General features: G+C 40.9%; 2 protein-coding genes across 3 annotated transcripts in view; one reads left to right on the top strand and one right to left on the bottom strand.

Annotated features, from left to right (window-relative positions):
• The window catches only part of LOC125882785 (protein phosphatase 1H-like), a 43406-nt gene extending 30241 nt beyond the window's left edge, over positions 1-13165 (bottom strand). Inside the window, exons 1-2 of the mRNA XM_049566640.1 lie at positions 12523-13165; positions 86-275 (exon numbers count right to left, since the gene is read on the bottom strand). Coding sequence (XP_049422597.1) covers positions 86-275; positions 12523-12755 — 423 coding nt within the window. The 5' untranslated portion in view covers positions 12756-13165. The remainder of the gene's footprint in view (positions 1-85; positions 276-12522) is intronic.
• A 599-nt stretch (positions 13166-13764) lies between these two features.
• The window catches only part of il17rel (interleukin 17 receptor E-like), a 31251-nt gene continuing 22026 nt past the window's right edge, over positions 13765-22989 (top strand). For both annotated transcript variants that reach the window (XM_049567024.1, XM_049567023.1), the window contains exon 1: positions 13765-13991. The gene's annotated coding sequence lies outside the window, so the exon portion shown is untranslated. The remainder of the gene's footprint in view (positions 13992-22989) is intronic.

The raw sequence follows: 22989 nt of genomic DNA, 5'->3' as shown, positions 1-22989 counted from the left end.
ATCCATTATGTATGAATGCTGCATACCCTCGTGCATATACTTACACATTAAATGGAGTGTGTATTTGTGCATGGGACTTTCTTACCTCGCCGAGCTTGCTGTGCTCCATACGGAGCCCCAGGCCCTCTCCGTTGGGCAGGGAGTTGCGTCTCTTGGCTGTGGGGGTCTTGCTGGGCGTGGAGGGAGGGCAGTAGCTCATTGGCCTCCTTCTCGCTACGACCACCTCGCAGCAGGCCTGGTCCTCGTTCAGTGCACTCTTACCAGCATTAATCACCCTGTAACAGAAGATCACACACACAGGTTGACTCATATTTTCAACTGTTAGCTTATCTGCGGCTATTCAAAGGTCCTGTTACATAAAAATCCCATTTGGCAACATACTTTCAGCACTCTTTCTTTTTCAGATAAAATTTTGCTATGAGCAACAGATGCACCACTTGCTGTAATTTCCCAGTCTGACAGCTGTGGTCTGGAACAAGCCGGTGAATGAAAGCCGACATCAGATGCTTTTTTTTTTTGTTGGATGAAACGGTACTGCAGTCTTTCATGGTTATTATGGCTCACTGCAGGATCACAACAATTAGTCAGAGCCACAGCCTGAAGTTTCTCTCTGCATGCCCAGTGAATCAGCTGGCTTTGTATGTGTCATGTTCCTGATGAAGATCAAACAGGAGAGCTTGTTTGTGGTCTTGCTCTGCCGGGAGTGTCCTGATGCATCAGGACAGTTGCTTCTGGGAGAATTAGACGTCTTTGTTTGTGTGTGACTATACATACATGCCCAGAGCTATGTGCATGTTGCCGCATTCATCTTTATTTGTCCCTTATTTAACCAGGCAGACCGCAGAGAGAGACGGTACCAAGGAGAGATGCAACCCGGTAATGATTAAGGACAGCCACACAATAACTGTGTGGTTTGCACAAAAGTAATATGTCTTATTTCCTCCTTTTTTCACATGTCAACATTTGACAACATTTTTTTTAAATTACTACTCTGCTTCTCTTTTGTGTTGTTGTCACAAACAGCAAAAGAAGCTAGATGAAATACATAATGTATATGAGCAGGGCCGTGGCCAGGGTTTAAAATATACTAAAGTCATGAGTCTTAGGCCCCCCCAACACCTACCCCACCCCTCGTAAAATACCCCAAATTTTGACCGGAGACCAACAGTAAAGTATGAAAACATTTTAATTATTTGGATTTTTCATACATTATTTATTTGGTTGAACACATATTTCACTGCTGGAAAGATAGTCTTTTCATAAAACTGGGCTGCCTGTGCAGTAGAGACACAAATACTTTTGAAATAAGTGCTAAACGACCAGAGAAAACAGATAAAAAAAAGGCTTTGGCATTTGCTTTTGATCAATAGGTAGAAAACCTATGACAACCAGAATGCACAGCGCCACAAAATGCGTCATCCGGTGAATCTGAGCTGAGAGTTGAACAGGGAGATCTGGGCGCTCGTAAGACAAAGGGAAGTTCACCACAGTTTATTTGCACATACTACCCACATCTTTATGACACAGAGCTGGTTGAAATGACAAAGTATCCCTTTAAATGTTCTCTAAGTTACATTCATTCCAAACATAGATTGCTAACAGCAGTGATACTCAATTTACAGCCCGTTGGCCAAATCTAGCCCGTGATAGGGTACCAGGTGGCCCCCAAACTCTGTTTCAGACTGGGAATTATTTAAAGGGTGCTTTCAGACCTAGAGTTGTCTTGCTTTGGTCTGAATCAGGGACTAGTTTTGTTATAAAGTTGCATATTTGCCTAGAGTTGGTTTGTATTCTCACAGCAGCATTTACAAGCGGACCAGATAAAATGTCTTGCGCGATAAAGCTGCTCTTGATTGGTCAGAATTTCCACGCAGGAAAAATCCAGGAAGTAAACAAAATGTAGTAGACTTGCAAGACCACCTCTTCAAGAAGGTCTCAGTCTGGTTGTTGTGGTGCGCACCCAACTATGATTGCTGTATTCACACCTGCCCAAAAGAACCGCACTTGGGGGGCAAACGCACTTGAGTTTGATTGAACAGAACCAAACAGGGCCGGTGTGCCATTAGATACCAGAGTGCATTAAAAAGCATCAAAATGGAGCTTGTTTATCAAAAAAAGGAGAGGACCCCCCAGACAACCCAATAGAGCTCTAGGCTAAGCCCCAAATGTCCTCAAATCCTTGAAATGCCCCTCTGTTGGGGCTGCTGCGACTGGCCCTTGGCCTCCTGTCATTTTGTGGCCCCTGGGCAATGCAAGATGAGTATCCCTACTGTGGGCTCCAACTGTGAAAGTCACAGCATTATTTAAGATGTTTACACAGCAGTGACATTTTAAAGGTTATAATCCAGTTTCTACTTGCTACAACAACTGAGAAAAAAAATCAATATTAAAATTTTGGCATAGAAATAAACGCTTGGGCCTATTTTGCAGCACTAATCTCATACTGGCCACCTCAAAGGCTGCTCAACCTGCTGAACAACAGTTAATGATAAAATGTAATTGGGGCCACCAATGAATGGTGGAAAAATAAAGATTGTGAAGGCAGCTCCGATGAGACTGGCAAGTCTGACAGACGTCTCTGGAGGGTGTTGTGAATGTGTGTGTGAGAGTTGAGAAATTGGCATGCCTATTTATAGACACAGACTCTGGATGCTTTCTGCTAGGCAGCATCAATGTCTGGTTCCTTGCCTCAAATGCTTGTTAACCTTAGCTACAAAGAGAATGATAAGGACAGGCATAGATATTTAGCAAAAGTGACAGTTTATGCATGTATTAGTATGAATATATGTTCATATTTATGCACATAAGCATAATTTATATGGATTTTTGCTTTTAAATTTTCGATCAAACAGTTTTTATATTGTTCTGCATACTTAGTTTGCTAATACCCACAGAGTGAGTGAGAGAAAAAGAAAGCTATTGTCTTCAAAGCTGTGTGTAGCTGTCCATTATCAGTGCGGATTATGCACTGGTTAAATAGGAGAATACCCAATCAATATAGGCCTTTGTATTTCTAATCTGGTTTTCGAGTAAATGTGCTGGCCATTTTGCTTCAGTGTGCTGCAGTGGAAACCCAATGACCAGGGAATTTCTTTTAAAGTGTGTGCAGCATTATTGTCTCATCAGATGCAGAGTTTTGGCATCATGTTGAGTGTTTTTAAAACCATTCAAATAATTAAACTGTTCCATTGAAACACAGCTAATTAGCCTCTGCTGGGGTTGTAGGAACAGTGGAATTACTACTCTTTACATCTAATTTCTCCTCCGAATATGGCAGCAACAGGCAAGAATCCATACCCAGCACTGCCACGTTTGATGAAGTATTTGTTACAACTGTGCTAACAACTTCCATAAAGCCCAACGTGTTATAAATGGAACTGGTTGCCATGCTTGGTCTTGTGGTATTGAGGGTGCGCCGGAGCTAAAACTGGCAGTGCTTTGGTTATATTGTGTCATTCACCATGCATGTGGTATAAAAGCCATCATGTCCAGAGGGCTGTTCTTCACTGTGATTGCGCAGCTCTGCTTTCAAACCTAATATATTACCGCTGCACCCATAATTACAGTCGAAAATGCCCTCTGAGTTATTATAGTCATAAAACACTTTGACGCATCGACCACTTTTGAGCTCATGATACACAGAGGTCTGGGAAGTCTTTGTCTGCTCCATCCAATCTGCTGTCAACAAACGCAGTAATGTAATGACCTGTGCATGTGTGTGTGATTAATCATGTCCTGCTGGCCTGACATCATTTTGTATGTAAAAATACATGTTTGTATAAACTTTTGAACCCTATAAACTATTTGCAAAAACCCAGTCCTCATCCTTCACGATTGATTGGACCCACTAAATGCATTGTCCAATGTATTTAATGGGTCAAATCGATAATGGATCATTGTGTGTGTGACTGAAAGTACCCTTGCATCTAATTTGTCCCCATTTCGGCATTCGCAGAAAGAATGACAGTCATTTCACTTCTCTGCCAATCAAATTTTTGTTTCATTTGAAACAATTAGCTTTCCTCCCATTAGGAACAAAACCTAATTTTCCCCTCCATTGTCAGACATCTAATGCCCTCTTTGTTTCTCTACCCTCGGCAACAGATTCTGGGCCAGACATTGGCCCCAAGGATGAGATAATTATTTGGTGAAGCACAATGGTTCATAGCTTTGCCTCCGTTTAATTCGTAACATCAAAGGAACAATAACAGCAAAAGAGCTACGAGTGAAATACTTAAAACAGTCTTTTAAAAAGTCCAAATTTAGTACTTTTCCCCGGGGGGGTTTGGTTAGGATTGCACTTCCACCTGTATATAAGAGATAAGAAAATACAATGGAACATTGGGTGTTTGAATGGAGTGTAAGAATGGATGGGGTTGTCTTCAATATTTGGTTCTAAAGGAACTGCGAGGAACATCAGTAAAAATGGTACATGCGCAGTTTACAATGATGACAGTGGAAGATTACCACTCGAAAGTCTTAGTAATTTCTGAAGCAATTAGTCTTTGATTTCAGACAGAGACTGACACCTACTCATCTCTAACCCACGACCATTAATTTTGCTCACTGAAATAACAAATATTGCTGCCAGATTCAGGGCTCGATTAGGCAAAAATTATAAAAGGATTAAAAACATTGTTTTTTCTGTAGCTGATGAAAAAAGTAGCTAAGGAGTGAGCCATCTTGCCTCCTTCTCATCTCTGTTGAGAGCTACACATGCATGGTACCATAGATGTATTAAGAGTCCTGGATACAGCATTGGAAGTGGGCCCCTGTTCATTCCTATAAAAATTTCTCAGTGGCGCATGAAGCCAAAAAAGCTTGAAAATTGCATTGTGGGACCCAAAGAGCAAGCCCACTACTTACAGCCAACAAGCACAGGCAAGCAGCTAAAATTCTGCTGGCCAACGGGCTGACTTCCGCTTTAGCGCACTGCTAACTTTACTGGGAATAAAATTATTTTAATCTTGTGGCTCCTCTAGACTCTTCAAAATGTTTGATATTTAAATATGTCTTATTGAGGGGGTTGCGACACTCAAAAAAATGCATCCACTGATTTACAGACGAGTCTTTCCCAATGTAAGTCTATGGGAAAAAGTCATTTTGGGCCCCATGGCATCACCTGATGGAGTCGCTTGTAATTCCACTTTTCATTCATTCATTTATTTTCAGTAACCACTTATTTTGTTGGGGGTCACGGGGGAGCTGGAGCTTCCCCAGCTGACACTGCAAGAGAGGCAGGGTACACCCTGGACAGGTCGCCAGACTATCACAGGGCTGACACATAGAGACAGACAACCATTCACACTCACATTCACACCTACGCGCAATTTAGAGTCACCAATTAACCTGCATGTCTTTGGACTGTGGGAGGAGAACATCCGGAAAAAGAAGCCCCTTTTACACTGCCAGATTTTCCACGAATGTTGGGCCGTTTTGCCGGCCAGCTGCAAATGTTTAGACACACAGAGCCAGATTGGTGAATTGATCTGAGGCGCCCAACTTTCCGCCTCGTAGGGTAGTCATATTGGCGGAACCCTTTTAGTTTAAAAAGACCGTGGCGGCCTTCCGCAACGGGAGGGGCTGTTGAAGACTTGTGGGAGGAGCTGTTGATGACGCCGCACTTGCGAGCCACTGGCGGTGGATAAACAGGAAACAGCTGATAGCAGGAATTAGTGAGCAGCTAGTAGCAAGAGGGAAACACAAACCTGACAGACACTGTGAAGATGAGCAACTGAGGAGACAAGGTATTGCGCACCCTCCTTGCCCTCGCAAACGAAGAGGCAATTAATTGCATTAAGAAAATGCATTAAAATCACAATACAAAATAAAAACATAAATAATCATTATAAAATGAACTTTAAAAGAGAAGAGTGCAGATAAGATCCTTTCAGTCATATGCACAGTGAAATAGAGCTGTTTTGAGCCTAGATTTGACAAGCTAATCACGATAAACAGCATAGTTTGATATGACTTGGCAAGAGCCCCATGCACTACCTCCCCCAGACTGTATCGTTTTTGGACAGAGGTAACAGAGTGTGTACCTCACAACATTGCACCTGTACCTTCACATTCTCTATGCCAAGTATTGCTCTTAGCATGCACTTACTCCTACCAGTGCTTCAACAAAGGGATCTAAGCTATGACTGTAGTTTAATAAATGGTCAAGTATGAGCATTACAAAAAAAGATTTGCCTTGTAAGTGTTTGGGATTTACCTTGATTCCAAACAGAAAAGAAAAGGACAACTGTAATCGATTTCTGATGTTCTGTTCTGTTGTTTTTGTTGTGAGCAGAAAAGAGTCAAGAGTATAAGAGGTAACAGAGGTGAGAGCCAAAATGGCTGCTGTAATGACAACACAGGAGGCTTTAATTACAGATAAATGCTGGTAGGAGCTGAACTCATTAACCACACCGGTCCCAAAGAGACACTTCAGGCCTGCTCTGAGTATCAGTGTGTGTGTGTGTGTGTGTGTGTGTGTTACAGAGAAAGAAAGAAAAGGACAGAAAGATATGACCAAAGACCTGATAAAAACTGTTTCAGTATTATTCTTTTATAATACAGCAGCAGAGAAGAGAATGAGGGACGGGTTATTTCTAATAATAGCTTATATATCCACAGGATTCAGAATGGGAACAAACTTTCCTCTGCAGAAAACAGTACAGAAACTATTTAAAAATATTCAAATATAATCTGTTCTTCTTGAGATAAGTAGTAGATTGACAGATATCTGTGAACAATTATCAGACAATGGTTCAGCTGGCGCCCTGTTGTTATCTATATCTGCTTTTTGTCATTACTATTGATTAATTAGTGATTTGTTCCTCCTTTATTTCTTGGTAATTACCCAAGACTCTGCGTATCTTACTGTGAAACCACACACATAACTGGTAACAGGGTGGAGAGACGGATTGTCATCCAGGAATTCATTCACTGTGATATATTAACTGAGGGTGGAAACGGATTTAGTGCGTTGATCAAATATCACGTACAATAGCTCCATAACTCTAGAGCTACATATTTATACATTGTTTCCTTTTAATAAACAAATGCAACAAGCTTCTCCAAAGTCTAAACATACTATATGTTGATGTCGTCACATTGTGTGTCTTGTGCCCTGCCCTTAGACTACAGATGAGGTCTTTTTGTGGCTGTATCAGGTCCCTGTGATGCTGGTGATATGCTTGTAACACTTTCTGTTAGGGGTCGAGGAAAAAAATCAATACAACATAGTACTGCGATAGTTATGTATGGCAATGTCGTATCTACACACTCTAAAAAAGAATCCACTGGGTCAAGTTAAAAAAAAAAAAATGAAATTTGTACAACCAACTTGATTTGCTTTGACCTTAAAAAACTTAATTAGTTGAATCAACTTAATATTTATCAAAAAGTTGTGTTAATATTTAGTCAAACTATTTTATTCTATTCTAACTTATTTATTTTTAATTCCATCCCACTAAAAAAGATTTTGACCAACTTCTTAAAATAAGTTTCCAACTGACACAACAACAAAACCTTAAAGGAGCAATAAGCGAAATTTCTCATTTCAAGATTGAAGGAATTAAAAAATTGCTATGTGAAGAACAAGAGGTGTAATTTCATCTGGAGTATAACATGACCTCACACACCCTCTCTCTGTGTTGATCTCCAGCCCATTGTTTACAAGCCGGTCCAGCTGTGCGTTCATGTACGTTCATGTGTTAGGTGAGTAGCCCGGCAGCCCAGCTAACATTTGCAATTAGCATTGTAAAATGTAGCCCGGCAGGCAGCCTGGCAGGCTGTGTTTAGCTATTTCCCTGCCTACTTCAATGATGATGGTACCTGTAATAAATGTAATATATTTGCTGAGATGGAGGCGAGGCTCACTGACTAGAAGAGCTGGTAGAAACGCTCCATAGCTGTAAGTTACTCCAGTAGCTGTAGTAGCTCTAGTGCTAACTCCAGGAGCTAACGCTAACATCCCTACTCTGCGTGAGCCGGAGCCATGAGCCGTGGGCTCACGGAGAAGAGTAGGAACGTTAGCGTGGCAGCTGACTAGTGCTAACGCTAATGTCCCTACTCTTCTCCGTGAGCCTGGCGGGCTCGCGGGCTCACGGCTCTGGCTCACAGAGAAGAGCAGGGATGTTAGCGTGGCAGCCAAGTAGTGCTAACGTTAACAGGAAAGCAGGGAAATAGCTAAACACAGCAGAGACTGAGAGTGAGTGAAAGACATCGCTAACTGCTAAACTAAGCCAAACTAAGTTGGCTGTTTAGGTTTTATTTCCTCGCCCCTGTGGCGAGTGAATCTGCCTCTAGTGAAACAGGGGCTAACCGGTGCTTCCTCCTCAGGCTCCACTTCACTCAGCTGCCAGCACAGTCAGTTATCCTCCGCTAGCTTCCCAGCTAACATTAGCCCCGGCTCTCCGTTTGGATCCAACTGGAGCACTGAGCCCTGGTTTGTTATTCAGGTTAATGTGGGAAGAAGCAGCGGGTATATCGGGCCGCTGAGTGAAGTGGAGCCTGCAGAAGAAACACCGGGACCGTCTGGATGTAACAGTCCGTGGAGATGCTGCGGTCCTCAGCTGCACAGACGAGGCGAGTGGGGTGGGGGGTGGAGAGGAGAGGTAGAGGGAGGAGTGGCTCATGTCACACTTTGTTTTGGTCTACAGGCAGTGCACAACAGCAAACCTAGCGGTGAAATGATTTCGCTTTATGCCCCTTTAATTTTTTTTAATACTAAACATTTCTTGATTGCAAATTATCGATTTTTCATTATAAAATTTAATAATATTACAAATACAAATTAAACTTTTAGTAGCCTACTAGAAGAATATGGTCAATTGATTTTTCAGATCGCCAGATACAATTTGTTGCCATTAAAATAACTGAAGTGAGATTAACAGACTGAAAAATCTATCTTATTTGATAAAAATAACAGAGTTTTCCTTTGGGGACATAATTTGCAGATAATATATTGCAATATATTTTATCAATCAATACTCAGCATATTGCAACATGTTAAAAATTTCAAAAATACTACATCATGAGTTAAGTATCGTGATAATATCGTATCATGGGGCCCCTGGTGATTCTCACCCCTAGTTTCTATCTCACCACCAATAACTCTCTGAATTTTTGTGCTATAGCTCTACAATTCTGACACAAAGCAGCCTTTTTGTCTACTACAAACAGTAACATTTCCAAATTCTCCAACTATATCATAAAACTCATTAATTAATGTCAGATACAAGGAGTTCCACTGTTACAACCTGCCCCACAACCATGGCGGTAAGGTTAACACAACCTGGGGTAAGCTATTGTTTGGAGACCAACCCTACTCTCCTTCCCTGCCTCATCTCATCTAATACAGACATTAGGACTGTGGTGAAAATGTCCGTAGGCTCACAAACAGAGTGTCTTCCTGAGTTTTATTACCACACTTGCAAGCAGGCACAGGCAACCTTCAACAGAGTCTCAGGCTGAGATGGGCAACTTTTCCTTCTCCTAGCAGCACTTTAATACAGTTGCAGTGAAGTCACCTGCGACACCAGTATGTCAAACAAAGCCGACAGTCTGAGGCTGCATCTCTGATACACAGAGTACTGCCCTTACTGATGAGCTTCAAGACAACCTTGCATACTTGTTTGATGAGAACACTGTGGCCGTATCCTGGAACATCAGGCCACTCAAAGTTAAGGCTATATAAGGCTGTATTTTCCAGTACAAGGCCGTGTGTAAGAGCACCACTATCAGTTTTTTCTCGCCAAATCTCCTGGCTGAAAAAAGGAGTGAGATGGCATGTTCAACAGCACTCAAACCAATAGAATCCCTTTATAAAAAAGCTTTAAAGACACTGGACAAAAAACCTTACTCGTATCACATCTGTATTATCCTCAAAAAGTATAGTTTTCTAAGTTTTGATAGCTTCAAGGTTTTTAAATTTGCCTGCGCTATGTACAAAACTCTTCACGGTCTTGCTCCTCCACCTCTGAAAGAATTTATAAAAAACAGGACTGTCAGGGGCATGAACACCAGGGCCTGCGACAGAGGAGACGTTGTGATCCCTCACAGACGCACCACATTTGGCAGAAATGTGTTGTCTGTCCTAGGCAGGGACATTTGGAACAGTCTTCCCTCCACAATAAGGGAATGTCCTACATTTTATGCTTTTAAAGGAAAGCTCAAAGACTGGTTAAAGAATAACCAGAAGTGTGTCCATTAAGTAGATCTCGTTAAGTCGGACTGTATTGACATGTGTGCTTGGCAATGTAAATTCGAAATGTGTATTTTGTAATTGTATTATTGTGTTATGTGTACTTCCATGTTTTTACACTTGGCAATTAACATTCTGCCCAGGGACTGCAGTTGAAAATTAGCTAATCAGCTATAAACTGGCACATTTACAGCAATGTTCATCAATGTGCACTGTCCCTGAACAAATAAACTTGAACTTGAACTTGAACTTGAACTTGAGAAAATGTGTTTAGTTGTCATTGGGGTTAGTTCGCTTTTATAAAAGGTGTTACAACCATCCCCATCCCGGTCAGTCACTATTTAGGTAGCTGTAGAAAGATGAAGATGAAATGCCTCACACTTCACCTAAGAGGCTCTCTCATCTAATACAAGTTACATCATTACAATTTCAACAATGTTGGTATTAACCAAAATTAATACCTGAAAATCAGTATTTTGCCTGTAAAATTTACATACTTTTTTACATGGCTATGAAATTTCAAATGCAAGGTCAGGAAGGAAGTGGTCATACAATACATGTATTACATGACTCATAGATCATCTCTTCTTGGTGAAAGTAGTGCTGTTACAACCATTCCCTTTTTACAACCATACCCGGTCTCCCCTACTTAAGAATATGACTTTATCTGTCTGGTCCAACCCAGGAGCTCCCTTCTGTTGTAAGGCATCCCAGGCCCTCTTCTTTGGAGATCGTCATGTTTTAGAAGTTTAGAATGGACAAACCAAACACTGGCTATAGATAGGGCCATTCGTGTTTTGCATCGGCCACCATAGTTAGCACCAGATTTGTGGTGAGAGTCTTTGGAAAAACACAGACTTAACATGAAACTGCTTTATTCAGTGTTTTCCCAGTTTAAATCGTGGTTTCTGTTTGTTTTGAGAGGAAGAGACCTCTGTGGATAATTCGGCTCCCGGTAAAAATCTCCTGAATGTCCGGATCCAAAGTTATGCCAAACAGTGTCAAAGAAACACTTACTTGTAACACAAGGACTCCCTGAATTCAGTGTTTTTAACCGTTTAAATCAATGAGTCTGTTTGTTTTAGAGAGGAAGATCCCTCTGTGGATAATTCGGCTCCCGGTAAAAATCTCCTGAATGTCCGGATCCAAAGTTATGCCAAACAGTGTCGAAGAAACACTTACTTGTAACACAAGGACTCCCTGAATTCAGTGTTTTTAACCGTTTAAATCAATGAGTCTGTTTGTTTTAGAGAGGAAGATCCCTCTGTGGATAATTCGGCTCCCGGTAAAAATCTCCTGAATGTCCGGATCCAAAGTTATGCCAAACAGTGTCAAAGAAACACTTACTTGTAACACAAGAACTCCCTTAATTCAGTGTTTTTAACCGTTTAAATCAATGAGTCTGTTTGTTTTAGAGAAGAAGATCCCTCTGCGGATAATTCGGCTCCCGGTAAAAATCTCATGAACAAAGAATACTTTAGAAATTCTAACCAGGAGAAGTTTCAGCCACATAATCCTCCTAAATCTTACACAACAAATATCCCTTCTTTTGTTTTGGCATCCCAGGGTACATCCTGCTACCTGCTTACCTATAAAGTCAACAATGGTAGCCTATAAATGCAATCATCAAAGGAAGTCAACTTGTAATACACCCACCTAATAAGCTATTAATTACCCACTGTATAATGTGACATGATTAAGAGAGCACTGGCTCCCTCCTGTACTATGTGGATGCTGACAGGGGCAGCAATGACAGGCAGCAACAAACTCTTCAAGTGCATTAAACAGCAGTCAGCAGTCTGGAGTCAGAAAAGGCCAGGCCAGAGTATGAGGGTGCATCTTTTTAAACTGTTTGCTACCGTTTGCTACAGTGCATCCAGAAGCCATTAGCATGCAATCACACACTGACACACAGCCATGCCATAAATAGAGCACAGTTGTAGACTTAATACCCAGATGCTGCTGGTACAGTGGAGGGTGCATCATCCTCTTGCACGTGAGAACCAGCTTGGGCTCTCTGAGTGCTGTGACCTTTGTGAATGCTGTCATCCATTTCTTATAGCACGCAATTGCAATATGACACAGAGGGCAAAAGGATGCTGCGTGGATCCACAAGCATGCTGGATGTGGATGTAGGTCACAACAGGTGCAGGTTTGCTCCCAGGCAGAGCTTAGTGTGCACATCTGTTGACAGGAGCAAATCAGTGACACAAAGTGTTGTGATGGACACTTGGGCCTCCCAGATGCTTTGCATTAAACGCAACTGTGATGACACTTGAAAGACAACAGGAGAAGATTTGAAGTGCAGCTGCCGTGGGTGTACTTACTCAGCGTATCCGGTGGCCCACGGTAATCTCCTTGTTTCCTTCAGGATGAGGATGGGCCGGGCTATGTGGTCCGCGGAGCACTCGATCTCATCCGGGGACAGTCCAAGGAACTCAGGTCTCATATATGGGAATCTCAGCGGCAGCTCGGAACCAGGGTTGCCTCCGCCGGAGCTGCCCCCGGCCATGATCCCACCCATGAAGCCGGCCACTGCGGACTTGACCCGGGTGAGCATGTTGGTGGCCCGTCGCGGCGGGGCGTCCGTCGGCCGGTGCGCGGCGCCGCGGCTCCCTTTCCCCGGATTCCCCCCCAGCTCGACCGCGCTGGTCGACGACAGGCTCAATGGAGAATAAGAGGCGGCGGAGGAGGAGAAGGAGGAGGAGGAGGAGGAAGAGGAGGAGGAGGACCTCAGATGGTTACAGCTTCATTCAGTCAGCGCGGAGACAACAGCCACGGCCGGAGGAGAGAATGATAGACACAGATATGATGCATTAGGTAAAGCCCTGCACACCCATGGAGAGTCATTGATAACAGCTCGGCCGTCGTGAACGCGGAAATACACTGAAGATTATCGGGTCATGTGACGCAACCGTGGATGCACACTGCAAAAAATGTTAACGCAAAGCACGCGCTCCACGTTTAAATCAACTTACACACTCAATTTAAAAGCATAAAACCACATGTAACACCCAGTGGTGTGAGATCATTCCTGCTACTGTACTGCAAGTTTAACTGTTAATAAAATGTTCAGGAATCAGCTTCAAGAAGAAGATTGATAAGTCATTATTTTAAGAAAGCCCTATTTTGGCAACTTTAAACCACCTCACTGGAGACAAATAAAAATTACATATTTTTTTTAGAATGGTACATTTCAGTTATTTTATACAAAACAATAAATAAAGTCTGTTTGCTAAATGGCTTGGTGAGACTGATATTTTTTGCAGTGCAGGATGAGCAAAGATTGATAATTCTTACAGTGTAGGATGAGCAGCTTACAGAGGCTGACAGCAGGTTGAAGGTAAATCAGGCCTATAGCCATTATACATACTCTAAAGACCCTGCCTTTGTGTAATAGATTGTCCTAAATGAAATTTAAGACGTTATTACACTGTAAAACCTGACACAGTAAGGGTGCCGGAGGCTGTAGGGCTGTGACAGGAAATATTGTGATGATCAAAATCAAAGTTTTGCCTGTAAAAAGTTCCTTGGGTGGAGCTCAGGGAGAAAGCCGAGGGCGTTTTTTGTTGTCCGCTGAGTTCACCCTGCTCAGTCTGGTGTCCAGGAAACGCACTGGTTATTTTGTGATTTCACGAGGATGTGTCATTTAACACAATGACTGAAATACAAGTCACTTGAACGGTGCGTAATTACGCACAGCACATCACAGACTGTGTGGCATCTGAGGACTTTATCTAATCAACTGAAAGGAAGGACTTCAGTCATCAACAAGCAGCCGAGAGGGACATTACTGGTAAGATGAAACATTCACTTTTTAATAAGATAGAACTAGATAGATAGATAGATAGATAGATAGATAGATAGATAGATAGAACTTATTTTTGTAACAACAGTAATAATGATAAAAAGAAAGAATATAAAGAAAGAACAATGAGTCTATATGAAGCTGTATGTAGAAGCTGTTCCTTTGTTGAAGGGGACATTTTGTGTGGCTCTCGACTCTCCTGTTCATTAATTTATTCATTAATTAATTTATTTTTCTTTCTGAAGTTACTGTAAGTATTGGTTATTAACTATAACTGTTTCTTCTGATCATTTCTGTTTTGAGAAAGGGGTATGTAAAATACTTTGATTGCTGGACATGAGTGGAACAAAAATATATATAAATGAATAAATGAATAAATAAAATAATAATAGCCTACTTATTATTTTATAATACCTGGTATAGGAATCAAGTTTTGAGAAGTCAACATATGCTGGTACCATTTTGTAATTTGGCATACACCTATAAATAAGCAAGTATAGAAGTTTATTAACTCATTAGAGAGGGTTTATAATTTGTAAGGATTTCTTTAAAAATGATTTGTCAATTAACTATTTATTTACATCAACAATCTTCTCTATTACAACTATCTTTAGTTTCTTTAATTCACCAGGAGGACGCTTTCTCCAATCTTCTGTTTGACTACATAGGGTTTGAAAACAAAAAATCTATTTATGAACAAATTATTGACATTTACAACCAAAAATATGATATTTTATTCAAGTGGAGGAATCACTTATTAATGATTTACAATAAAAACAGCAGACTTAATGACTTATTAGACAATAAAATAAGAATTTCTTGAATCCTCATCAGTTAATTACCAAAAGTTATAACTGTGGGCTTTATGGATTATTATAAGTGAAATAAATATATTAAAAATGTCTAATTATTAATGAATTACTCATATTTATAACTTCATTATTACTCATAGAAACCCACAGCCAGTGCATAGTCATAACTGTGGGGAAAAGCAGTATTGTAATACACACTGAATCCCAGCAGATAGAGCCATTACACTGAAGTAGAACAGGTTTAAACAACTGATAATGTCCTAACTACTGTGCAAGGTGCCGAAGAACTTCTTTTTTGACATTGTTCAAACAGGAAATGCTTCAAAGTGCTCATCTGAGGTCTTATGTCAATAGTACTTTGACGGATCTCCACCTCAGGTCTAGGTCAGGTCAATATTCTATGAGTTCACCAATGTTTTCACTGAGGGAGTTCCAAGCTGACTCCAGCTGAGCTAGTGCAAACTAGGTCTAGTCTATTGTTTGCTTCTTTATTTAGACCTATTATATGTGTCTATTTATATCTGTGTAAGGGATTTTATGTAATCCAAGCATGTGTTTGGTTTTGTCTCCTCTTCCTGCTAAGGGTTAGGCACAACAATGATACACATAGCTGGATAATCACTGCTTTTATGAGGTCCAATTATAACCGGGTTTCAACAAGTGTGGATTTTTGGGGAGGGTTTTCTTATGGTAACGCTGTGTCCTTGAAATAAAATTCTTTTACATTTACGTCATTAGGAAACTTAAAGGAGCCTCCAGCTGGGCTAATGGCCAGATGCAACTTGATTAATATCCTATTGTTTGTTTTTTTATTTAGACATGCCTGACATTGTGTGTGTATTTACCGCACATTCAAGTACTTTATTATGGACAGTCAGCTACAGCATTTTGCACTTTACCGGGCATTTTTGCAATAATAATCCAGTACTTGCATGCACAATTGCCATTTTATATGGACCTTCTGATATGAATTTTTGTGGATTTTTTTATGGACTTCCTAATATGAATTTTCAGCACATGCACTTTTTAACTTTTTAACTATAACGGTTTCTTCTGATCATTTCCATTTTTTAAAATAATAATAGCCTACTTATTATTTTATAATACCTGGTATAGGAATCAAGTTTTGAGAAGTCAACATATGTTGGTACCATTTTATAATTTGGCATTAACTCAATGAATAAGCAAGTAAAGAAGTTTATTAACAGTTTACTGAGGGTTTATAATTTGTAAGTATTTCTTTTTTAATTATTTGTCAATTAACTATTTATTTACATCAACAATCTTCTCTATTACAACTATCTTTAGTTTCTTTAATTCACCAGGAGGACACTTTCTCCAATCCTCAGTTTGACTACATAGGGTTTGAAAATGAAAATCTATTTATGAACAAATTATTGACATTTACAACCAAAAATATGATAGATTATTGGAGTGGAGGAATCACTTATAAATGACTTACAATAAAACAGCAGACTTAATGACTTATGAGACAATAAAATAAGAATTTCCTTATCAATTAATGACCAGAAGTTATGACTGCGGGTTTTATGGCTTATTATAAGTGTAAGTGAAATGAATAAATGAAAAATGTCTAATTATTAATGAATTACTCATATTTATAACTTCATTATTAGCCATAGAAACCCACAGCCAGTGCACAGTCATGACTGTGGGGAAAAGCAGTATTGTAATTCCTAATATGAATTTTCAGCACATGCACTTTTTAACTGTACGGGCATTGGTGCAATAGAATTTCACTAACTATATAATGTTGTCCCCAGCTCAGCTACACTGTCAGCTCTGTCATTATCATGTCTTCTTGTTGTTATGCCATGCCTTATTCTCCTCTGTTATACTTCTACTTGCTTTGATGTCCTTCCCTTTCTCACTTATCTTTCTCTCCCTGAACACCTACCTGCCAGTGGGACAAGGGATGGAAATTAGCTGCTTGGCTACAATCTCTTACATATTTACATTGTTAATGTTCATTAATATGTTCTGTCCCATTTTTTAAAAATAAACAAATAAATGAAATGAAATTTTTGTAATTGATTTGATTTAGGCCAGACATGTGGTGAGTGCAAGAAAAAATGAAGCCAACACCAAAGTGCCAAAAACTGCAGTCTCTCAAATAGCCACCCAGAAGCTGGCTCCAAAAAGCAAGTCGGTCCCTTTACCCCCAATTTCCACCAGTGTTGGTTGCGTCTGCGCTCCGGCATGGCAGCAGAGTCGATAGGATTCTATTCTAGTCAATGTGTGTGTTTCCACCGGCTGCAGCTGCGGCTGTGCTGCGTTCTGGCTCCGTCCCAGCTGCGGCACTCTGGAGCCCTCCGCAACAGATGCGCAGGACTACTATTTTTGCCAGAGCACAACGCAGCAATTCAGCACAGAGCAGATCATGTGGGGCAGGAAGTCGTGCACAGAAACAAAATAAAACATCTGGTTAATTTTCAAAATAAAATACACAGTGTTCACGGCAGTAGCTCAGTCCATAGGGACTTGGGTTGGGAACCGGAGGGTCGCCTGTTCGAGTCCCCGTCCGGACCAAATATGGAGTATGGACTGGTGGCTGGAGAGGTGCCAGTTCACCTCCTGGGCACTGCCGAGGTGCCCTTGAGCAAGGCACCAAACCCCCCAACCGCTCGGGGTGCCTGACCAAAGGGCAGCCCCCTCACTCTGAGATCTCTCTACTTTGTGCATGTATAGGTCCTGTGCATGTGTGTGTCTTTCAGACCTGTGTGTAAGAGTGAAAATTTGAAAAACGTTGAATTTCCCCTCAGGGGTTTAATAAAGTAAATAAACTTAAACTTAAAACTTAACTTTCCATGCACTACAACTTGAAAACTACATAATGGGCAGAGGCAGGCCTGAAGTCAACAGGTCAGAGGTTTTCAGATGTCATTTCACCCCGTTGACACCATGGACGAGGAGATATTAATCATGGAGGTGCACCGAGATGATTTCCGGCGGAGCTGCACCACTCCGCACAGCAAACGCAGCTGGTGGGTGTTGACGGACGGCGGAACACGCAGCGGATAACCAGCGCTGCTGTTCCACAACGGACACACATCCAGTGGAATTCCGGCGTTAGACCCCCATGTTAAAATGCCCAACTTTACGAGACAGAGCTACAGACACATTCTGTCTGTAGCATACATGACACGCTCCTACAAACTGCGCCCACCACTAGTAGAAGACAACCCCGCCAACACAGCGGCTATCTAAACCCTGCTACAATGCTACACTGTAGTGAATAAATGAGAATTAATGTAAGCTAATCGTTAACTTAGCATAAATAACGAGATGTGGCCTTCCCATTACTCTTACCCTAACCTTGACCACCTCTCTTTAAACGTAATACTTCAAAGCTAGCTAATCGCTAACTTAGCATTTGCATAAGTAATGAGATGTAGCCTTCCCATTACCCTTATCCTAGCCTTAACCACCTCTCTTTTAAGATAATACCCCATAGCAAATGTAAGCTAATTACTAAATTAGCATTAGGAAAAGTAACAAGACATAGCCTCCCTGTTACCCTTATTCTAACCTTAACTGCCTAAAACTCAATAGCTAATGTTAGCCAATCACTAACTTAGCATTAGCATAAGTAATAAGATGTAGCCTTCCCATTACTCTTATCCTCACCTTAACTGCCTCTCTTTTAACATAATACTCAATAGCTAATGTAAGCCAATTGTTAACTTAGCATTAGCATAAGTAACGAGACGCAGCCTTACATTTCCTTAAATTTCTTCCTTTACCTCTGGAGGCACAGCCCGGAGTTTTTCGACTAACCGAAAGTGCAGGGGCTTCACGCCCTTCACTTCCGGCAGTGCCACCAGGGAATCGCCATATTGTTTGCAAATACTTCGTGTAGAAAACCAGCAGAGTTTAGCTATATATCACATTTTTCACGTCACTGTATCACCGTGTAGACTAATTTGATGTTTGTTAAGTCTATAAACACAATGACTGAACAAACGTTACTATTTCTGTGTGCACGTAATTAATATGGTTATCGTAGATTAGCTGGGCTAACCGTTAGCTGTTAACGTTAACTGTTAGCGTTGTCTATAACCATAGACTGTATAAAAATAAGGTAATAACTCAATATATGGTCCATGAATAAAATATTTTTTCCAGCAAATATCTTAGTTACAACATGATTGAGCTAGCAAAGCAGTTTTGTGTTGCTATGTGTGGTATTTATTCAGTTATGGGAAATCACGATGTCTAGAAAGCATCAGTGGCTGCAGCTGACAGGGACAGTTAGCAAAGCTAACATCAGGACGTCATCTGTTAAAAGCCTCCCGTTGCCGGATACGACACGAAACTACTCCAGCTATTTCAATCATGTTGCAACTCAGACATCCGCTGGAAAAAATATTTTTTTTCACGCTGACGAGACGGCATTACTGGAGTGGTCGCTACAGACGCGCTATGGACGCAGAGCTTGCTGTTTCTGTAGGTACACATTTCCTGGGGACACCTGCACGTCTCGGCCACGCCCCCTCCATTGTGATTGCCACCCCCCCCCAAAGTTGTCTTTCACGTCTTTCACACACAGGGCTGCCGACAAATTCGACAATGTAGACTGCAGAATCTGTCTTGTGAGATTACCCTTAACCTTTACCATCTCTCTTTAACACAATTCTCAAGAGCTAATGTTCGCTAATAACTAACCTAGCATTAGCATAGGTTACGAGATGTAGCCCTCCCATTACCCTTATCCTAACGTTAACCGCCTCTCTTTTAACATAATTCTCAAACGCTAATGTTAGCTAATCACCAACTTAGCATTAGCATAGGTAATGAGATGTAACCCTCCCATTACCCTTATCCTAACGTTAACCGCCTCTGTTTTAACATAATTTACAAGAGCTAATGCTAGCTAATTGCTAACTTAGCATTAGCATTAGTAACAAGACATAGCCTTCCTATTACCTTATCCTGACATTAACCACCTCTGTAATACTTAATAGCTAGCTAACTGCTAACTTAGCAATTTTGTCGGGATGGGAAGGGTGCTGATCGTGGACTGGCATGTGTACGTGGATATGTCACATAGCTGCAGTTAAACCCACTTGAACAGATAAACCCCTTGCTCTTCCCCAGTTCCACCTTCTCGTCCAAATATGGTCACTTCTGCCTCAAAAAATCCAAGATGGCGACAGTCGAAATGCTAAATGCAAGGCTTCAAAACAGGACTCCACAAACCAATTGGTGACGTCACTGTGGCTACGTCCATTATTTTTGTAGAGGCTATGGTTGGGTGTTTACTGAGGTCACTTTTTTCCCCGTCTTATTATCAACTAGCGATAAGGTGCATGAGGTTCCTGATCTACTAGCTTTCAAGGAAACAGATAAAAAGGAAACTCCATGAAAACACAGCCCCAGATTTTAGGTCTAATTCTAACTTGATTACTATGTGTTGTTGTTTGTTTTTCTGACGGGGTATCCTTGAAATGAAAGGTTGTGACAAGATAAAATCTGATGGTAAGGCCATGAACTTAAGAATCACATTGCTTGTGTTTGGACTGAAATTGAGCTTGGCACTTATCAGCTTCCTTTGCCTGAGCTCTTTTATGGTCTTGCTTTGATGTCGTTGCACAACACTGCATTTAAAAGAAGTGCAGTGGCTGACAGTAAAACAGAAGTGAAGCTGCTGCTCTTTCACTTGTACTGCGGGGTCGCTGTTGACTTTTATTTACTACAGTATGTCTCTTTCTACTTGACCGAAATGATGTGACTGCCATCAAGTTTATCAAATAGATTAACGTGGAAGTGCTTGGAAGTACGTATGGGTAATTCTTCTTTGTGTCATTCCCAGCACGAGAGTGGTAGGAAGTTCACTGAATGCCTCAAGACATTCCATTTAGTTGTTTTGTGGCAACGGCTCTCCTTAACAGCATATTCTGCCTCTGGTGCAAGCTGTTCCTACAAATGACTGTGAGAAAGGGACAACAACATGGTATAAGAACTGTTCGTGCTTCAGTGCTGTCTGTGCTGTCTGTGCCTGTTACTCAGTAAGAGTGGAAAAGACTCCAATTGTAAAATGGAGAGTGTAAAAGAAATAGGTGATGCACCGTTTACAAAGATAAATGAAATGTTAACAATTGATGTTTCTATAACAAAGACACTGGGTGAGTGATTTAAAGCAGCTATAATTATATTTTTTAACAATAATAATGGGTTAAATGACTCAAAAATGTATTAGGATTACTCTCACTGCTTTAGTCATGTTGATTTTGGCCAAATCCAGATTCCGTTTTCAGCATAAAAGCGTTGAATAGCTACTGTATGCTACTTCATCTGCACAGGTAACAACTATCTGATGAACTTAGTGAAACATTTACCTGCTAAAGCGCCAAATATGTCCCTCAGGAGTTGGTAGGAAGCAAAAAGTAGAGTAAACATTGGACTTTGCAGGTGGTCAGAAACACAAGTTTACATAAATGCTAATGTTGCTAATCTCTGCTGGATGTGTAAATAAGGAACTGTTTGCCAACAAGTTCGTCATGTTGAATTAAAAGGTGATTATACATTAGTGTCTACGTTTCTAATGTAGATACGTTGAAATATTATGTCTTACGTTTTGGTTCTCAATTTTATGTTGTGAAGATGCTGGTTAACGTTTGGCTAAGTTTAGGCACAAAGAACACTTAGGGTAAGGAAAACATCATCAAAAAACCCTGTTGTTAAAAATATGGCAACACATGTCCCAGATTGTTAAAACTGCCAAATTAGGAATGTTTTTTGGTGTGGGAAGAAACTGGAGTATGTTTTTTGGTGTGGGAGGAAACCAGAGTATGTTTTTTGGTGTGGGAGGAAACCGGAGTATGTTTTTTGGTGTGGGAGGAAACCGGAGTACCCTGAGAAAACCCATGAAAGAATAGTAATGAATGAATCATTTTGGGCCAAGCTCTGAATGTTCATACATCCTAGTAATCTAGAAATGCACATGCATATCCCTGATATGGCTGCTGTGACTGGCTGCATAAGGCTGTTAGACAACACCCACCTCTGTCACTACACATATGGCTAGAAATGTACAGAACTCCGCTTAAAAAACACCTGCTTTTACCACTACAAACACGGCCTCACATTTCCTGAGCTCTCATTAAAAAACACTGACTTTTGTCGCTTTTAACACATCTTTACATTTCCCAAATTGTCGTTAAAAAACACCCACTTTTGTCGCTCATAACACATCTTGACATTTCCCAAATTTTCGTTTAAAAACACCCACTTTTGTTGCTCCAAACGCATCTTGACATTTCCCAAATTGTCATTAAATAACACCCACTTTTGTGGCTACAGATAAGGCTGGACATGTTCTGAACTCTGGTTAAAAAACACCTGCTTTTCTCGCTACAAACACATCATGACATTTTCCTCTCTGTTGTTACAAAACATTTGCTTTTGTTGCCACACATAGGCCTGGATATGCCCTTAACTCTTGCTTAAAATATTTGCTTTTGTCCCAAACTCTTGTAAATAAGACCTGCTTTTGCTGCAATACATATGACTGAACATGTCCTGAAATGTCGTCAGAAAACACTTGCTTTTGGGGCACCCAGTAGCTCATCTTTGTAAATGTCCAATGCCCAATGTACAAAGGCTATGTTGTTGTTGCAGCAGCTGCAGGTTGAATTCCAACCTATGGCCCTTTGCTGCATGTCATCCCCCCTTCTCTCTGTGTCTATCCTATAAATTAAAGCCAAAGAAATAATCTTAAAAAAGCAAAACACCCACTTTTGTCACTGTAAACATGGCGTGACATATCCTGAATTGTCATAAAAAAAAAAACGCTTTTGCCGCTACATATACAGCTGAACATGTCCCAAAGTCTTGTAAAAAAAAATATCCGCTTTTGTCACTACACGCACAACTTGACATGTCCTGAACTGTTGTTAAAAATACCTGCTTTTGTTGGTCTCGAACATTGATCTGTTGCTCAGCTAGGTGCAACACTATCCACCCTTCTCCTCCTCCTGCTGGGAAGCCTAATACATGTAATCTGAATTAAGTCATGTGTATTAAAAGGTGCAAATATAATGCATCTGTGATTTGCAGAGACGCACAATGCCAACACTTTATTTGGATGACTGGGCTGTCCTTCCAGCTGCTGTCAGCCTCACAGCACGTTGTCCATGTTAGGGCATGCAGTA

This window comes from Epinephelus fuscoguttatus, linkage group LG22 (assembly GCF_011397635.1).
Source record: "Epinephelus fuscoguttatus linkage group LG22, E.fuscoguttatus.final_Chr_v1".
Classification (NCBI taxonomy): domain Eukaryota; kingdom Metazoa; phylum Chordata; class Actinopteri; order Perciformes; family Serranidae; genus Epinephelus; species Epinephelus fuscoguttatus.
This window is presented reverse-complemented; position numbering and strand designations above follow the sequence as displayed.